The sequence below is a fragment of the Pristiophorus japonicus genome, chromosome 2, assembly GCF_044704955.1.
Source record: "Pristiophorus japonicus isolate sPriJap1 chromosome 2, sPriJap1.hap1, whole genome shotgun sequence".
Taxonomy (NCBI): domain Eukaryota; kingdom Metazoa; phylum Chordata; class Chondrichthyes; family Pristiophoridae; genus Pristiophorus; species Pristiophorus japonicus.
The window spans coordinates 12,520,558-12,539,696 of NC_091978.1; the positions used below are offsets into that span (position 1 = coordinate 12,520,558).

General features: G+C 48.4%; 1 protein-coding gene across 2 annotated transcripts in view; it reads right to left on the bottom strand.

Annotated features, from left to right (window-relative positions):
* pcgf1 (polycomb group ring finger 1) overlaps window positions 1–19,139 on the bottom strand; it is a 69,707-nt gene that overhangs the window by 24,343 nt on the left and 26,225 nt on the right. For both annotated transcript variants that reach the window (XM_070866785.1, XM_070866784.1), the window contains exons 3-5: window positions 12,650–12,802; window positions 11,473–11,544; window positions 4,073–4,178 (exon numbers count right to left, since the gene is read on the bottom strand). In XM_070866785.1, the coding sequence (XP_070722886.1) occupies window positions 4,073–4,178; window positions 11,473–11,544; window positions 12,650–12,802 (331 nt within the window). The remainder of the gene's footprint in view (window positions 1–4,072; window positions 4,179–11,472; window positions 11,545–12,649; window positions 12,803–19,139) is intronic.

The following is a 19,139-nucleotide window of genomic DNA, read 5'->3' on the forward strand; positions in this document are numbered from 1 at the left end:
ATTTAATACGATCATGGCTGATCTGATCATGGGCTCAGCTCCACTTCCCTGCCCGCTCCCCATAACCCCTTATCGTTTCAGAAATTGTCTATTTCTGTCTTAAATTTATTCAGTGACCCAGCTTCCACAGCTCTCTGAGGAAGCGAATTCCACAGATTTACAACCCTCAGAGAAGAAATTTCTTCTTATCTGTTTTAAATGGGCGGCTCCTTATTCTAAGATCATGCCCCCGAGTTCTAGTCTCCCCCCCCCATCAGTGAAAACATCATCTCTGCATCCACCAAGTCAAGCCCCCTCATACGTTTCGATAAGATCACCTCTCAGTCTGCTGAATTCCAATGAGTAGAGGCCCAACCTACTCAACCTTTCCTCATAAATCAAACCCCTCATCCCCGGAAGCAACCGTGTGAACCTTCTCTGAACTGCCTCGAAAGCAAGTATATCCTTTCGTAAATATGGAAACCAAAACTGCACGCAGTATTCCTGGTGTGGCCTCACCAATACCTTATTTAGCTGTAGCAAGGCTTCTTTGCTTTTATACTCCATCCCCTTCGCAATAAAGGCCAAGATACCAGTGGCCTTCCTGATCACTTGCTGTACCTGCATACTAACCTTTTGTGTTTCATGCACAAGTACCCCCAGGTCCCGCTGTACTGCAGCACTTTGCAACACATCAATGTGTTGACTCTCAACTGCCCTCTGAAATGGCCAAGCAAGCCACCCTCACCACATGGACTGCAGCGGTTCAAGAAGGTTAATCATCAAGGGCAATAAATGTCGGCAACGCCCACATCCCGTGAACGAATTTTAAAGAATGGTGATAGCCATGTAGTAGAGGAGAGAAACGCCAATGTAGGGGAGAGCCATGTCGGAGAGAGTAATAAATCTGCTTCCTGGTGTCACTGAAGAGTTGAGGACAACTTAATACGCTTGGGCTCTTTAATCGCGAAGAGCGATGTCTCAAAAGGGGTCCTTATAAAAAGGTGTACGATACTTAAAAACGGATAGACACAGGAAATCCAGAACTTTCAGATACGCCAAGTCAAGAGGGCACAACAACTAAACAATAACTTGCGTTTAAGTAGCACCTCTAACATAGGAAAAAGACTCAAGGCACTTCACTGAAGAGTAATCAGACAAAGATGGATGCTAAGCCAAAGGAGGAGATATTAGGGAGGCGAGGTCATAAGCTTGGTACCAAAATGAAAAGAACTGACCGGCTGTTCCTGTGCACAAAAATGCCTACACGGCAAGTCACTGCACGTGAAGCTATTTGAGATGTTAATGAGGTGTGATAAGGTGTTATGTAAACATCTCTTCCCCCGACGATGTAAGAGTCAAAGCTCCAACCTGAATCAGATATGCCCTGCCTAAATTAAAGAGGAAAATGCTTCAGCTCATCCGTCACTCTTCAAGTTACACTCTCCTTCATATTCAGCAACTATGGCTGCATTTTCACCTTTTAAGATTTCGGGGCGTTAATGACGGCAGGGCAGTCCTGATACCACCCGGGAACAGCACCTCATTCAGAAAAATTGGGCAGCTGGGCCCCCCCCCCCCCCCGAGTGTGGGCGGGGCATTAAGAGAGGCGCTGCACACCTCTCTTAGGCACTAGGCCCGGCTGAGCATGTGGAAATCCCGAGCTAAAGAGCCGGCCTCGGCGTGCCCGAAGAGAGACGTGGTGGGGAAAAAAAACACCGCAAACATTCCCAATAAATAACTCACGCCACCATGACATAAATTGCAAAAAAAAAAAACAATCACACTTACCGGAGGTCGACATTACTTACCTCACTGTAGCCAGCTTTCACAGGCAGTCCCACTAGGGGGCGCTCTATGCGGCGCTACGGATCGGGCGGGAGCCAAAAAAAAAAAATCGAGCCGGTGACACAACCAGGGGGCATTGCACACCGGCTCGCCTCTTCCGGGCAATAATGCTCCGCGTTCCACCAAAGCTAGCCCCGAAAACCGCGGCTGGGCGCTGGAAGCTGGCCACCCGCCCGGAAGAGCTCACCGCTGCCATTGCCGCCCCCTCCGGGACGAAAACAGAGGCGGTCAGCACCGGAAAACCCAGCATTTCCAGGTTAGGTACACCAAGATGTCACCGAGAGAGCGAGCAAGCGAGCGCGCGTCTAGAACCTTGACCGAGTAATGTTGACAAAGCTCGTGGTTTGATTTACCTCAACATTAAAATATTTTATCCAGTTATAAAAGAAACAATAACTCACCTCGATTTGTTGCTTTTTAAATTCTCCAATATTCACCTTTCCTGGATACACTGGCTTGCGCTGGGGCAAGGGTTCCATGAAGGGCCAGCGGCTAGTTCACCCAAGCAACTACTCCTTGTGCGAGAGCCCAGTCGGTGAGTGCTGGTGGGCTATTCCACCTGAGGGGGGGGGGGGGGGGGGACATCACATTGCAGAGCGTGACCCAGTCCATGACCCAGCATTAATGCTTGTTCATTCTGCAGCAGAGGTAACCGGCGGGTGATCGGGCAAGGGGGCACCCTGGCTACCCACCCTACGTTCAGGAGGCGGTGCTGAGACCAATGTTCCCGTTAATTTTTTTTTTGGGTGCGCGGCCCCTTTAAGGGGCGTCACAACCCAGTCAAAGCACAGCGCATATGCAGCTTTTCCCATTTAAAAGCCAGCGAGCCGGCTGCACGGGAGCAGCAGGGCACTGCTCAGCCACGCGATTTAAAAGGAACATTGGTCGAGATGCAGGGCAACTCCTCAGATTTTGGCTAAATCAGCCAATTCAGTGTGGGTCAGGTAACGGAGTACGGGCCAGGAATAGTTTACAGCTGCACAGGGCTGTCGCCCAAGTATTTATTTTAAAATGGAGGCAATGAGTGACTCCTGTCCTGTGTTTTCCATTTTGAACAGCACTATTGTTAAGCGAGGAGAGCCAGGATAAAGCTTTAGGGTGGAAACTGTTCTCAGCAAGACTCATCATCATAGGCAGTCTCTCGAAATCGAGGAAGACTTGCTTCCATTCTAAAAGTGAGTTCTCAGGTGGCTGTACAATCCAATACGGGAATTACAGTCTCTGTCACAGGTGGGACAGACAGTGGTTGAGGGAAAGGGTGGGTGGGGAGTCTGGTTTGCCGCAATCTCTTTCCGTTGCCTGCACTTGTTTTCTGCATGCTCTCGAAGACGAGACTCGAGGTGCTCAACATCCACTTAGGGCGGTCTTTGGCCAGGGACTCCCAGGTGTTGGTGGGGATGTTGCATTTTAACAAGAAGGCTTTGAGGGTGTCCTTGAAATGTTTCCTCTGCCCACCTGGGGCTAGCTTGCCGTATAGGAGTTCTGAGTAGAGCGCTTGCTTTGGGAGTTTCGTGCCGGGCATGCGAACAATGTGGCCCGCCCAGTGGAGCTGGTCGAGTGTGGTCAGTGCTTTGGTGCTGGGGATGTTGGCCTGATCGAGGACACTGACGTTGGTGCGTCTGTCCTCCCAGGGGATTTGCAGGATCTTGTGGAATACCATCAATGACGTCTCAGCAAGACTGGAGCTCGAAACATTAACGAGTTGTTTCTTTTCACAGACACTGACCGACCTGCTGCGTATTTCCAGGACTGATGGAGGTTTCTTTTAATCGTCGCTCTTTGACGACCCTGGTCCTGCAATCTGAACTCTCTCCACCATCCAGGGCGGAGGTTAGGAACCAAAACCTCCCAGCCAATCCCTATGTCCAGCCTGCCCTTGCACGTTCTCCCCCTCCCCTCCTTTCCCCTTTAAAAAAAAAAGAGAGGCCTTCCCAATAATAAAACAGGAATTAGTTCTGCTTTTTGTTAAGAGTCTCCGATCCTGTTCCAACCTGGTACAATGGGGAGCTCCTCGATGCTTTCACATGGGTGCTTTCTGGGGCTGGTGTGAGATAGCATCGCCAGGCTACATCGGCTCAAGGAGGAAATGGCAGGCAAACTGCACCTCACCCAGCACTGTCTGTTCCACTACCGCCCAAGCAAGAGGCTCCCGGCAGATTATTTGTGCAAACTAGGCGCCGATAGGTCGGAAAGGAAAAATAAAGAGGTGGGTTCCTATTAGCAGTGAACCCTTCCAAAAGCTCACCCGTGCCTCTCCAAACATAGCGAAACCTGCTCGTCGTATCTGTAATAGTGGGCTTTGGAGTGATCGAAAGTCGTGTAGGGAGAACTGGCCAGATCTGGGGTCATAGCTGAGGGAGCAAAGGAGAATCAGAAAAAATGTTTACATCACATTCATGGATACGAGCAAAAACTGATCAACTAGACACAAGGACACACAGATATAACAATAACTACTACTTGTCTTTATATAGCACCTTTAACATAGTAAAACGTCCAAGGTGCTTCATCGGAGCATTATAAAACAAAAGTAGATATTAGGGCAGATGACCAAAAGTTTGGTCAAAGTGTGTCTCAAAAGGAGGAAAGTGAAGCGTAGAGGTTTACATTAAAAAAAATAGGAGCAGGAGTAGGCCATACGGCCCCTCGAGCCTGCTCCGCCACTTACTACGATCATGGCTGATCCGATCAAGGACTCAGGTCCACTTCCCTGCCCAATTCCCATAACCCCTTATCAGTTAAGAAACTATCTATCTCTGTCTTAAATCCATTCAATGTCCCAGCTTCCACGGCACTCAGCCAGAGAATTCCACAGATTTAAAACCCTCAGAGAAGAAATTCCTCCTCATCTCAGTTTTAAATGGGCGGCCCCTTATTCTAAGAATAGGCAGGGAATTCCAGAGCTTGGGGCCTAGGCAGCTGAAGGCACGGCCACCAATGGCCGAGCGATTAAATTCGGGGATGCTCAAGAGTCCAGACTCTGAGGAGCACAATTATCACAGAGGTTGTAGGAGATTACAGAGATAGGAAGGGCAACGAGGCTGTGGAGGGATTTGAAAACAAGGGTGAGAATTTTAAAAATCAAGGCGTTGCTTAACCGGGAGCCAATGTAGGTCAGCGAGCACAGGGGTGATGGGCGAGCGGGACTTGGTGCGAGTTAGGACACGGGCAGCCGAGATTTGGTGACCTCACGTTTACGGAGGGTAGAATGTGGGAGGCCGGCCAGGAGTGCGTTGGAGTAGTTGAGTCTAGAGGTAACAATGGTATGGACGTGGGTTTCAGCAGATGAGCCGAGGCAGGGGCAGAGACGGGCGATGTTAGAGAGGTGGAAATTTGGCAGACTTAGGCACAAAAACACAGACATGGGCCGGTTGGGCCGAATAGCCTGCTTCGGATCTGTATATTCGATGTAATTCTATGTAAAAACACAGACACGCATACACAGACATGCCAATTCCTCAGAGACTTCTGAACTCTCTCAGCCTTCATGGCAAATTGTTCAGTTTTAGATTTGAATGAGTTACTCTGTGGCTGGGGACGGAAGTCAGTAAAATCCCACGAGCCCCACCCTGCTGTTTGGCTGCTGCTAAAGTCCAACATTTAGGAAATGAGAAACTGCTGTAAGCGCCCAGTGGGTCAGTCCACACCCGGAAAGGAGAAAGGCAGGCTGACATTGTCTCATGGGGCGGCCCAACAGAATGCTCGAGGGGGGGGGGGTTCTCGGCCGAAACACTCAGTGGTCTTTTCACTCCCGCGTGTTGACCGACCATTGCTGCACGCTTCCGGAAGTTTCTGGTTTTTAAAATTCAGTTTCAAAATTAAAAAAAAAAGAGTGGCCCATTTTGTTCTTTAGCCGGCGAGGTAAAGGAGATGGCGCCTGGCGCAGAGTTCCTTTCCCCCCTCTGCCAAGTGTCAGCACCTTCAGAGGGAACACTGGGAGGAAGGAGGTGACCACATACAAAACTGGCTGATGCACGGACGATGGCTGCCGCTACGGTGGCCCGATGGGAAATGTTCAGGTATGTGTGAGCAGAAAACATAAGAGGGAGGCAATAATCGCAGCCCTTTTTAATATTGAAGGAAGGCCCAGGGGAGAGCCGAGAAAAAACAGCATTCATTCATCTTAACAAAAAATTGCAAGAGGCTTGCTATCTGAGGGGAGCAGTGCGCTCTCCCATAACAGTGTCATTTAATTTCAGCTCAGGACTGGAGTAAGGGGAGGCGGGGGCTGATGTGTTGGCTGGGGGGGGGGGGGGGGGGGGAAGGAGGAGGTGTTGAGTGGCAAGACTTTGTGCACAGGTTGTTGTTATAGAAACATAGAAAATAGGTGCAGGAGTAGGCCATTCAGGAGTAGGAATTGCCTGCACCACCATTCAATAAGATCATGGCTGATCATTCCCTCAGTACCCCTTTCCTGCTTTCTCTCCATACCCCTTGATCCCTTTAGCCGTAAGGGCCATATCTATCTCCCTCTTGAAAAAGAACAAAAAGGGCCACTGTGCAGCAAAATTCTAAAAGGACAGAGGGTGTTAAAAAAACAAGCCTAAAGGCTTTGTGTCTTAATGCAAGGAGTATCCGCAATAAGGTGGATGAATTAACTGTGCAAATAGATGTTAACAAATATGATGTGATTGGGATTACGGAGACGTGGCTCCAGGATGATCAGGGCTGGGAACTCAACATCCAGGGGTATTCAACATTCAGGAAAGATAGAATAAAAGGAAAAGGAGGTGGGGTAGCATTGCTGGTTAAGGAGGAGATTAATGCAATAGTTAGGAAGGACATTAGCTTGGATGATGTGGAATCTATATGGGTAGAGCTGCAGAACACCAAAGGGCAAAAAACGTTAGTGGGAGTTGTGTACAGACCTCCAAACAGTAGTAGTGATGTTGGGGAGGGCATCAAACATGAAATTAGGGGTGCGTGCAATAAAGGTGCAGCAGTTATAATGGGTGACTTTAATATGCACATAGATTGGGCTAACCAAACTGGAAGCAATACGGTGGAGGAGGATTTCCTGGAGTGCATAAGGGATGGTTTTTTAGACCAATATGTCGAGGAACCAACTAGGGGGGAGGCCATCTTAGACTGGGTGTTATGTAATGAGAGAGGATTAATTAGCAATCTCGTTGTGCGAGGCCCCTTGGGGAAGAGTGACCATAATATGGTGGAATTCTGCATTGGGATGGAGAATGAAACAGTTAATTCAGAGACCATGGTCCAGAACTTAAAGAAGGCTAACTTTGAAGGTATGAGGCGTGAATTGGCTGGGATGGATTGGCGAATGATACTTAAGGGGTTGACTGTGGATGGGCAATGGCAGACATTTAGAGACCGCATGGATGAACTACAACAATTGTACATTCCTGTCTGGCATAAAAATAAAAAAGGGAAGGTGGCTCAAGCGTGGCTATCAAGGGAAATCAGGGATAGTATTAAAGCCAAGGAAGTGGCATACAAATTGGCCAGAAATAGCAGCGAACCCGGGGACTGGGAGAAATTTAGAACTCAGCAGAGGAGGACAAAGGGTTTGATTAGGGCAGGGAAAATGGAGTATGAGAAGAAGCTTGCAGGGAACATTAAGACGGATTGCAAAAGTTTCTATAGATATGTAAAGAGAAAAAGGTTAGTAAAGACAAACGTAGGTCCCCTGCAGTCAGAATCAGGGGAAGTCATAACAGGGAACAAAGAAATGGCGGACCAATTGAACAAGTACTTTGGTTCGGTATTCACGAAGGAGGACACGAACAACCTTCCGGTTATAAAAGGGGTCGGGGGGTCTAGTAAGGAGGAGGAACTGAGGGAAATCCTTATTAGCCGGGAAATTGTGTTGGGGAAATTGATGGGATTGAAGGCCGATAAATCCCCAGGGCCTGATGGACTGCATCCCAGAGTACTTAAGGAGGTGGCCTTGGAAATAGTGGATGCGTTGACAGTCATTTTCCAACATTCCATTGACTCTGGATCAGTTCCTATGGAGTGGAGGGTAGCCAATGTAACCCCACTTTTTAAAAAAGGAGGGAGAGAGAAAACAGGGAATTATAGACCGGTCAGCCTGACATCGGTAGTGGGTAAAATGATGGAATCAATTATTAAGGATGTCATAGCAGTGCATTTGGAAAGAGGTGACATGATAGGTCCAAGTCAGCATGGATTTGTGAAAGGGAAATCATGCTTGACAAATCTTCTGGAATTTTTTGAGGATGTTTCCAGTAGAGTGGACAAGGGAGAACCAGTTGATGTGATATATTTGGACTTTCAGAAGGCGTTCGACAAGGTCCCACACAAGAGATTGATGTGCAAAGTTAGAGCACATGGGATTGGGGGTAGTGTGCTGACATGGATTGAGAACTGGTTGTCAGACAGGAAGCAAAGAGTAGGAGTAAATGGGTACTTTTCAGAATGGCAGGCAGTGACTAGTGGGGTACCGCAAGGTTCTGTGCTGGGGCCCCAGCTGTTTACACTGTACATTAATGATTTAGATGAGGGGATTAAATGTAGTATCTCCAAATTTGCGGATGACACTAAGTTGGGTGGCAGTGTGAGCTGCGAGGAGGATGCTGTGAGGCTGCAGAGCGACTTGGATAGGTTAGGTGAGTGGGCAAATGCATGGCAGATGAAGTATAATGTGGATAAATGTGAGGTTATCCACTTTGGTGGTAAAAACAGAGAGACAGACTATTATCTGAATGGTGACAGATTAGGAAAAGGGGAGGTGCAAAGAGACCTGGGTGTCATGGTACATCAGTCATTGAAGGTTGGCATGCAGGTGGTTAAGAAAGCAAATGGCATGTTGGCCTTCATAGCAAGGGGATTTGAGTACAGGGGCAGGGAGGTGTTGCTACAGTTGTACAGGGCATTGGTGAGGCCACACCTGGAGTATTGTGTACAGTTTTGGTCTCCTAACTTGAGGAAGGACATTCTTGCTATTGAGGGAGTGCAGCAAAGGTTCACCAGACTGATTCCCGGGATGGCGGGACTGACCTATCAAGAAAGACTGGATCAACTGGGCTTGTATTCACTGGAGTTCAGAAGAATGAGAGGGGACCTCATAGAAACATTTAAAATTCTGACGGGGTTAGACAGGTTAGATGCAGGAAGAATGTTCCCAATGTTGGGGAAGTCCAGAACCAGAGGTCACAGTCTAAGGATAAGGGGTAAGCCATTTTGGACCGAGATGCGGAGGAACTTCTTCACCCAGAGAGTGGTGAACCTGTGGCATTCTCTACCACAGAAAGTTGTTGAGGCCAATTCACTAAATATATTCAAAAAGGAGTTAGATGAGGTCCTTACTACTAGGGGGATCAAGGGGTATGGCGAGAAAGCAGGAATGGGGTACTGAAGTTGAATGTTCAGCCATGAACTCATTGAATGGTGATGCAGGCTAGAAGGGCCGAATGGCCTACTCCTGCACCTATTTTCTATGTTTCTATGTTTCTATATCCAATGAACTGGCATCAACAACTCTCTGCGGTAGAGAATTCCACAGGTTAACAACTCTGAGTGAAGAAGGTTCTCCTCATCTCAGTCCTAAATGGCTTACCCCTTATCCTTAGACTGTGTCTCCTGGTTCTGGACTTCCCCAACATTGGGAACATTCTTCCTGCATCTAACCTGTCCAGTCCCGTCAGAATTTTATATATGTTTCTATGAGATCCCCTCTCATCCTTCTAAACTCCAGTGAATAAAGGCCCAGTGGATCCAGTCTCTTCTCATATGACAGTCCAGCCATCCTGGGAATCAGTCTGGTGAACCTTCGCTGCACTCCCTCAATAACAAGAACGTCCTTCCTCAGATTAGGAAACCAAAACTAAACACAATATTCCAGGTGAGGCCTCACCAAGGCCCCGTACAACTACAGCAAGACCTCCCTGCTCCTATACTCAAAATCCCTAGCTATGATGGTCAACATACCATTTGCCTTCTTCACCACCTGCTGTACCTATAAGGCAACTTTCAATGACTGATGTACCTCTGAGGCCTTTTATTTGGAGCGGGAAGGTTGCCAACTCTAGTTGATCATATTCCTGGAGATTTCATCACATGACCTCCCACCCTGTCAAAAAGCCTTTCCCACCCAATCCATAAAACAGGTTGAACCTCCCTTATCCAGAACTCCCTTATCCGGAACCACTCCTGGCCACCGGATGGCGCATGCGCAGAACTCCGACATGAACCAATTGAAGTCCTTCCTCGCTGCTGACTCCCGCAATCGCTGGCCTGACCCCGCGATCCACCCCCCCAATGATCTCTCTGCCGCTCTCTAGGCCCCAAGCCAGCCAGCCCTGATATCCCCTTGCTCAGTGCCTGTACCATCCAATTTAATGTGACCGCCCCTGTCCGGAAAAATCCCTTATCCAGAACAGGCCAGGTCCCGAGGGTTCCGGATAAGGGAGGTTCAACCTGTATAATTTATTTTTAAATGCCCCCTACCCCTATGATATTTCTGGTGCCCAGGCCTCATGTGTGTACACCGGTCCCGAGCACTAATACGGAGTAAAAATACAGTATTTAAAATTTGTGACAATCTAAACACTCAATGATTTATTGACATGAGGCTATGTTGAGGTTAGAGGTCAATCATATCGAGCTTTTTTATTGGCTGCGCAGTATCTGATGTAGGTTCCAGGTCTACTGGTCTTGGGGGGGGGGGGGGGGGTGGATTTTTTAAATTGTGATGGTCAAGGTTTGATTTTCCTGCTGGGTTTTTGGCTCAACATTAATCTTCAATACCCACAGACTCCAGGGCAATGCGGGAGAGTTGGCAATGCCTATCCTCACCCGATGGCTAGACACTTGAACCTTTACAAGTCAGTGCCTGTACTGAAGGGGTACCGTCTCAGGTATCGCTGCCTCAGCACCTCTGGGAGAGATAGGGAGACAAAGACGGGCCACAGACACAACCCAGGGAGCTTATGCTTGAACTGTATAAAACACAAGTTAGACCACAGCTGGAGTACTGTGTGCAGTTCTGGTCACCACATTACAGGAAAGAAGTGATTGCACTAGAATGGGTACAGAGGAGATTTACGAGGATGTTGCCTGGACTGGTAAATTTTAGCTATGAGGAAAGATTGGATAATCTGGGGTTGTTTCATTTGGAATAGAGGACGCTGAGGGAGACCTTATTAAGGTGTATAAAATTACGAGGAGCCTAAATTACGAGGAGTGGATAGGAAGGACCTATTTCTCTCGGGAGAGGGGTCAACAACCAGGGGGCACAGATTTAAAGTAATTGGTAGGAGGTTTAGAGATTTGAGGGGAAATTTCTTCACCCAGAGGGTGGTGGGGTCTGGAACTCACTGCCTGAAAGGGTGGTAGAGGCAGAAACCCTCACCACTTTTTAAAAAGTACTTGGATATGTACTTGAAGTGCCGTAACCTACAGGGCTACGGACTAAGAGCTGGAAAGTGGGATTGGGCTGGGTAGCTCTTTGTTGGTGGATACGATGGGCCAAAATGGCCTCCTTCCTTGCCGTAAATGTATGCTTATGGGGTGGAGGGGAGACCGAAGACAAGACAGCATTGTGCACAGTGAGTCCCCAGTTATAGCGCAACATTTGACAGGCTGCAGCGAGTTTGTGATGTACTCTGGCCCAAGCCCTGCGCAGTAAAAGCAGCCATAATCCATCTCTCTACTCCGTACCTTCATTAACTGGTTGGATGACCCTGTCCAACCCTCGAGACTGATAGAATTCTCGAATTCGCTTCTCTTCACCTGTGAAAGGAACACATTGCATGAGTTTAAGTGGCGTTGTGGAATTGGACAAGGAGGGGAGGTGGGAATTAATGCCTCTGTATACAGAATATCAACCAGGCGCTATTCTCACCGACTGGGGGGGGGGGGGGGGGGGGGGGGAGAGGGCACGGGAGCCCACCTCGGTATTGGTGCAAAGGGGAGCTCGAGAGTCAGTGAGATATGCTTTGTGGCAGTTCCCCATCCCTGGGGGAGGAAGGTAGGGGAGAGTCAACACGGCAAATTTAATCAGAGAAGTGAAAAGGCCGTGCAGCCTAGCAAAGTTCGTCCCTCCAGCACACCGACTGTCGCAGACCGGCATCCAACAGTCTACCCTTATTCCTGGATCTCTGCCCTACCTCCCCCCTCCCCCCTCCCCACCCGGACGTTGTGTTGTCAGAGGGGGCGGGGAGCAGAGCTGGGCCTGCTCAGCGAGAGGGACCCATGGGCGGCAGGCAGCTCTTTTGGCTGATGCGAGGCCCTGCCAAGGGGCTGGGTCTGTGCTGGGGTGGCCTCAGTCCGTATTAATGGCCCTGAACGGAAAAACCGTGCAGCTCCCGGACCGGGGGTTGGGGGGGCGGGGGGGGGGCGTGTGGGCACGCCGGACTGGCACTGATGGGAAGGCGAGCAGGTACACTGGCTTCCGTCGCTGCTCCCCTCCCCTCCACAGCCCATTATGCCAGATATTTATCACTCTTTGCACATCATCGTGAAATCTGACAAACTTTTTCCCACTGCTCCATACTTGTGACCTCTGACCAGTGTTCCCGCTAAGGTGCGCACACATGCAGCTGCGCAGTGATTGGTGAGGTCCCGCGCAGACCATTCACTGACACTGTAAATGCCGCGCATGCACAGACATTTAAAGGGACCCCGCATTTAAAGCAACAGGCCACGCAGAACAAAGTGCAGCTTAGTGCGGCCATTGTCTCCGACCCCCATTATCCGGCCAAGTTTCGAAGTGATACATTCAGCCCTCTCTGCGCCATATCTGACCGAGGGTCCACCACACACACAGCCTCGGACCTCGAGGCTGGAGGGGCTGGGATACTCGAGCCTGTGGTGGTTAGCCGGCGAATGAACTTACTCTCCTGTAGACCCGGCACCAGTTTGTACACAATGTCCTGCATCACTCGATCGAGTTTCAGGTTGAGGAGAGGCTGTGTCTCGTGGATTTTGATGTTGCACATTGGGCAGTATTTGCTGGTCTGCAGGTATTTCACAATGCAACTCTTACAGACTGGAAAGAAAAAAGGGCATTTTCAGAGAGAACACACACAGGACTCAGCACACAGTGTACATAAGAACATAAGAAATAAGGAGCAGGAGTCGGCCATTTGGCCCCTCGAGCCTGCTCCGCCATTCAATAAGATCGTGACTGATCTGATCATGGATCCCTGCCCACTTCCGATAACCCTCGACTCCCTTATTGTTCAAAAATCTGTCTATCTCCATCTTAAATATATTCAATGACCCAGCCTCCACAGCTCTCTGGGGCAGAGAATTCCAAAGATTCAGAAGAAATTTCTCTTCATTTCTGTTTTAAATGGGCAGCCCCTTATTCTGAGACTATGGCCCCTAGTCCTAGACTCTTTTTCGCCTCCTCCCCTCCCCCCCCCACCGAGGGGAAACATCCTCTCTGCATCTACCCTGTCAAGCCTCCTCAGAATCTTAGATGTTTCAATGAGATTCCTTCTCATTCTTCTAAACTCCAATGAGTAAGGCCCTAACTGCTCAACCTAACTTTATAAGACAACCCCTTCATCTCAGGAATCAATCTCATGAACCTTCTCTGAACTACGTCCAATGCAAGTATATCCCTCTTTAAACTGCTCATCTGGTATAGAATCACACTGCACAGGAGGAGGCCGCTCAGCTTATCAATCGCCTTTAGAATCATAGATTGATACAGTGCAAAAGGAGGCCATTCGGCCCATTGTGCCTGGACCGGTACTTTGAAAGAGCTATCCAATTAGTCCCACGCCCCCTGCTCTTTCCCCACAGCCCTGTAAATGTTTCCTTTTCAAGTATTTATCCAATTCTTTTTTGAAAGTTACTATTGAATCTGCTTCCACCACCCTCTGAAGCAGTACATGCCAGATCATAATTCACTGCATCAAAATTAATTCTCAGCATCTCTACCCCACCCCACCTTGGCTTTTTTGCCCATTATTTTAAATCTGAAATATAAACAAAAAATGCTGGAAACACTCAGCAGGTCAGGCAGCATCAGAGAGAGAAAGAGAAACAAGAGTTAACGTTCCAGGTTGATGCCATTTCGTCATAATCTGTGCCCTCTGGTTGCCGACTCTCCTGCCACTGGAAACATTTTCTCCCCATCTACTCTAACAAAAGCTTTCATGATTTTGAACGCCTCTACTAAATCTCCCCTCCTTCTCTACTCCAAGGAGAACAATCCCAGCTTCCCCCGTCTCTCCCCATAGCTGAAGAAGTCCCTCATTGCAGGTGCTATTCTCTCGAATCATAGAAATTTACAGTGCGGAAGGAGGCCATTCCGGCCCATCGTGTCCGCGCCGGCCGACAAAGAGCTATCCGGCCTAATCCCACTTTACAGCTCTAGGTCCGTAGCCCTGTAGATTACAGCACTTCAAGTGCACACCAAGTACTTTTTAAATGTGGTGAGGGTTCCTGCCTCTACCACCCTTTCATGCAGTGAGTTCCAGACCCCCACCACCCTCTGGGTGAAGAAATTTCCCCTCAAATCCCCTCTAAACCGATCAATTTCTTTAAACCTATGCCCCGTGGTTGTTGACCCTCTGCTAAGGGAAATAAGGTCCTTCCTATCCGCTCTATCTAGGCCCCTCATAATTTTATACACCTCAATAAAGGGTCTCCCTTCAGCCTCCTCTGCTCCAAAGAAAACAAACCCAGCCTATCCAATCTTTCCTCATCGCTAAAATTCTCCAGTCCAGGCAACATCCTCATAAATCTCCTCTGTACCCACTCTAGTGCAATCACATCTTTCCTGTAATGTGGTGACCAGAACTGCATGCAGTACTCTAGCTGTGGCCTAACTCGTGTTTTATACAGTTACTCTGGTAGCTGCATCCTTTCCGAGGTACGTCATCCTATCCACTGCCATTATCACCATGTGTGTGCTTTTCTATTCCCGACTTTTAACATTAAAGATGCTGTAAATACACAGCAGCTCTGTTAGAATCTGAAAAGACAGGTTAACGGTTTGGGTGAAAACCTATCAGAACTCTGACATTTCTCAGTTTTAGATGTCGGTTGAGGAATAAATATTGGCCAGACACTGGGGATAACTCCGCTGCTGCTCTTCAAAATAATTTTACATCCACCTGGTTGAACGTTCGATCCAAAAGACAGAATGCGGCACCGTCGGAGGGTGCTTTCAGTACTGCACTGGAGTGTCAGCCTGGATTGTGTGTTCAATTCCTGGAGTGGGACTTGAATCCGAAGACACTTTCTCTCGTCTTTTTCTTTTCACTTGTTGCAGTGTCAGCTGTGGCTCAGTGGGTAGCACACGCACCTCGGAGCCAGAAAATTGTGGGTTCAGGTCCCACTCCAGGGACTCGAGCACAAAAACAAAATCTAGGCCGACACTCCAGTGCAGTGCTGAGGGAGTGCCGCACTTAACAGAGGACCTGTCTGCTCTCTTGAGCAAATTGGCTGCTGTGTTTCCCACATTACTACAGGGGCAGGGAGGTGTTGCTACAGTTGTACAGGGCCTTGGTGAGGCCACACCTGGAGTATTGTGTACAGTTTTGGTCTCCTAACTTGAGGAAGGACATTCTTGCTATTGAGGGAGTGCAGCGAAGGTTTACCAGACTGATTACGGGGATGGCGGGACTGACATATCAAGACAGACTGGATCAACTGGGCTTGTATTCACTGGAGTTCAGAAGAATGAGAGGGGATCTCATAGAAACGTTTAAAATTCTGATGGGTTTAGACAGGTTAGATGCAGGAAGAATGTTCCCAATGTTGGGGAAGTCCACAACCAGGGGTCACAGTCTAAGGATAAGGGATAAGCCATTTCGGACCGAGATGCGGTGAAACTTCTTCACCCAGAGAGTGGTGAACCTGTGGAATTCTCTACCACAGAAAGTTGTTGAGGCCAATTCACTAAATATATTCAAGAAGGAATTAGATGTAGTCCTTGAGATCAGCCATGATCTTATTGAATGGCGGAGCAGGCTCGAGGGGCTAGATGGCCTACTCCTGTTCCTAATTCTTATGTTCTTCTGTTACTACTAGGGGGATCAAGGTGTATGGCGAGAAAGCAGGAATGGGGTACTGAAGTTGCATGTTCAGCCATGAACTCATTGAATGGCGGTGCAGGCTCGAAGGGCCTACTCCTGCACCTATTTTCTATGTTTCTATGACTACACTCCAAAAGTACTTCATCGGCTGTAAAGCACTTTGTGACGTCCGGTGGTCGTGAAAGGCGCTATTGAAATCCAAGTCTCTCTTTCACTTAATTTCTTATCATCTGGCAGCTGTTGGCTGCTGTTTCGAATCCCCGCGCCTGATGCTGCAACACCTGCCTGTGTCCCAGTGTTCTCACACCGAAGGATGCACTTTAAACAGGCAGGCCCGGTGTTAAGTACCCGAAGGCAGCCAAGGCTCATTGTTCTGGGCTCGAACGTGCCCTGGGGCTCTGCCAATTGGCCATCGATAGATGGTATTTTACCTTGACTGATTTCATTTTGAACAATGGGATACGTTTGCAAATGATGGGAGGGTTTTCGGATATGGGGTCAGCTTTGGCTCAGCGGGCAGCATTCCCGCTGCCGATACAGAAGATCGTGGGTTCAAGTCCCACTCCAAGAATTCGGCACGCAATCCGACGATCCCCAGTGCAGTGCTGCACTGTCGGTGGTGCCATCTTTCGGATGAGACGTTAAACCGAGGCTCCGTCTGCTCTCTCAAATGGACGTAAAAGATCCCATGGCACGATTTTGAAGAAGAGCAGGGGAGTTCCCACCGGTGTTCTGACCAATATTTATCAACATCACAAACAGATTATCTGGTCATTATCACATTGCTGTTTGTGGGAGCTTGCTGTGCGCAAATTTACTGCTGCATTTCCTACATTACAACAGTGACTACACTCCAAAAGTACTTCATTTGCTGTAAAGCGCTTTGGGACCTCCTGAGTTCATGAAAGGCGCTATATAAATGCAAGTCTTTTTTCTTTTCTTAAAGTCATTGAGGAAGAGTGATGTCACTGAATAGTAGCACCTGCCCAAGCTCTTGATCAAAACTCCCTGTATGCAGCAGTGAACTGGTGAGCGAATACTTCCCTGCCCCAGCACAACAGAACCCGAGACACAATCCCTCTCCTTTCACCCTCACACCAGTAACACAACCATTTCTGGAGGAACAGCAGCACCCAGTGGGATCGTCCAGAACTGCAAGCAACCAGAACTGTGATTTCAAGGCCACAAATACTGGAAAATGGGAAGCAGAAAATGCCAGAAATACAAAAACAGATCAGTCGATATCTGAAGAGGGAAAAAAAAAAGAGTTCATGTTCCAGGCGGATGCTTCGTCAGAACTGCCCGTAAGGGAAGGGTATCAAGGGATAGGGAGCAAAGGCAGGAAAATGGAGGTGCAGATCGACCATATGTTGGAATGATGAGCAGGCCGGAGGGGCTGAATGACCTATTCCTTAGCCGAATTTTCCTAACCGGAATGGTCTCCACATACAACAGTGTCCTTGCTCTCTGACAGGCTGATAGACCTGCTGTATTTTCAAAACATCCGGTTTATTTCAGATGAGATTTTTTTTCCATCATTTGTACAGTTTCACGTTATATTTTTACAACTAGAAAGAAAGAATTGCATTTATATAGAGCCTTTCATAACCTCAGGAAGTCCCAAAGCGCTTTACAGCCAGTGAAGTATTTTTGAAGTGTACCCAATGTAGGGAACGCGGCAGGCATTTTGCGCACAACCAAGCTCCCACCACCATCATCGTAGGCAGCCCCTTGAAATCGAGGAAGACTTGCTTCCACTCCAAAAGCGAGTTCTCAGGTGACTGTACAGTCAAATACGGGAATTACAGTCTCGGTCACAGGTGGGACAGATAGTGGTTGAAGGAAAGGGTGGGTGGGGAATCTGGTTTGCCGCACACTCCTTCCGCTGCCTGCGCTTGATTTCTGCATGCTCTCGGCGACGAGACTCGAGGTGCTCAACGCCCTCCCGGATGCTCTTCCTCCACTTAGGGCGGTCTTTGGCCAGAGACTTGGAGGTAAGTTGCTGCCATGTGTTTTTCAATTCTTTTAGTGTGTGTCCGGGCACCTGCTGCACCACTGGCCTAAGCAGAACTGGAGTAACTCTCAGCTGGACAAACGTCCATAAATGGCCAGAATTGGCACGGGTGGCTGGTTACATCCCCCGTTGACTGAAAAAAAAGTGTGACCTAAAAAAATCGTAACTGAGTGCAAATTGATTTGAAAAATCAGTTTCCCCACTTGGGTCAAAAAGAGCAGCCTACTCCAAAAGAAACGGTGCAAAATTGAGCCCAATGTTTTTTTTAGTGATGTTAGTTGAGGGCTAAATATTGGCCAGGACACTGGGGAGAACTCCACTGCTCTTCTTCGAAATAGTGCCGTGGGATCTTTTACGTCCATCCGAGAGGGCAGATGGGTACCGATTTACTAATTATTTTATAGCTGGACATCCAGGCAGTCACATTTCTGATACAAAGCAATATTAAACTCCTGTGTGCTTCTGACCTGCAGCCTGAAATGGACAAGCTCGGCCCAATCTTCAAAAGGTTCCCTGACCGACCAATAATTAAACTCGAGTTGGTCTAACCCTAACCTCAGCGGCCTAACCTGTGTTCACTGAACCTTTAGCCTTTTCAGCCTCAGAGGGAAACTGCTCCAAGGTGGCAAACGTAACAGCTTGTGCAATACGCTGCATAAAGCACCGGTCCTTGGAAAAGATTGCATGATCTGACTTACTGTCATGGAAGACCCACTACCAGGGAAAAACAAACTCACATTTAAGCCAGTGTATTTTGCTGCAGTGTATAAAGCAACCCCTCAAATCACTTCCTGCCACTAGCGACAGACTTGTAGTCACCAGTACTTTACCCCAACATTAAATAGCTCAAAATGCTCTCTCCAGGTACAACAACATGCATTTATATAGCACCTTTAGTAAAATGTTCCAAGGTGCGTCACGGGAGCGTTATCTGACAAAATTTGACGCTGAGCCACACAAGGAGATATTCGGACAAGTGATCAAAAGCCTGGTCAAAGATGTACGGTTTAAGGAGCGTCTTAAAAAGGAAGAGGGAGGTGGCGAGGTTTAGGGAGAGAGTTCCAGAGCTCGGGGCCTCGGCAACTGAAGGTACGGCCGTCAATGGTGGAGTGACGAAAATGGGGATGCACAAGAGGCCAGAATTGGAGAAGCGCAGTGCTGTAACCCATGTTGCATTTGTTCAGGGGCACACGACGCTGATGCTGTTCCGAGATGGAAAGTTTGCCATTTCCCAGAACTAATGTCCCTCACTTTGACGAGTCAAGGAATTCATCTCGACGATGCCCAGTGTACACAGACAGCATCTGAAGATTACA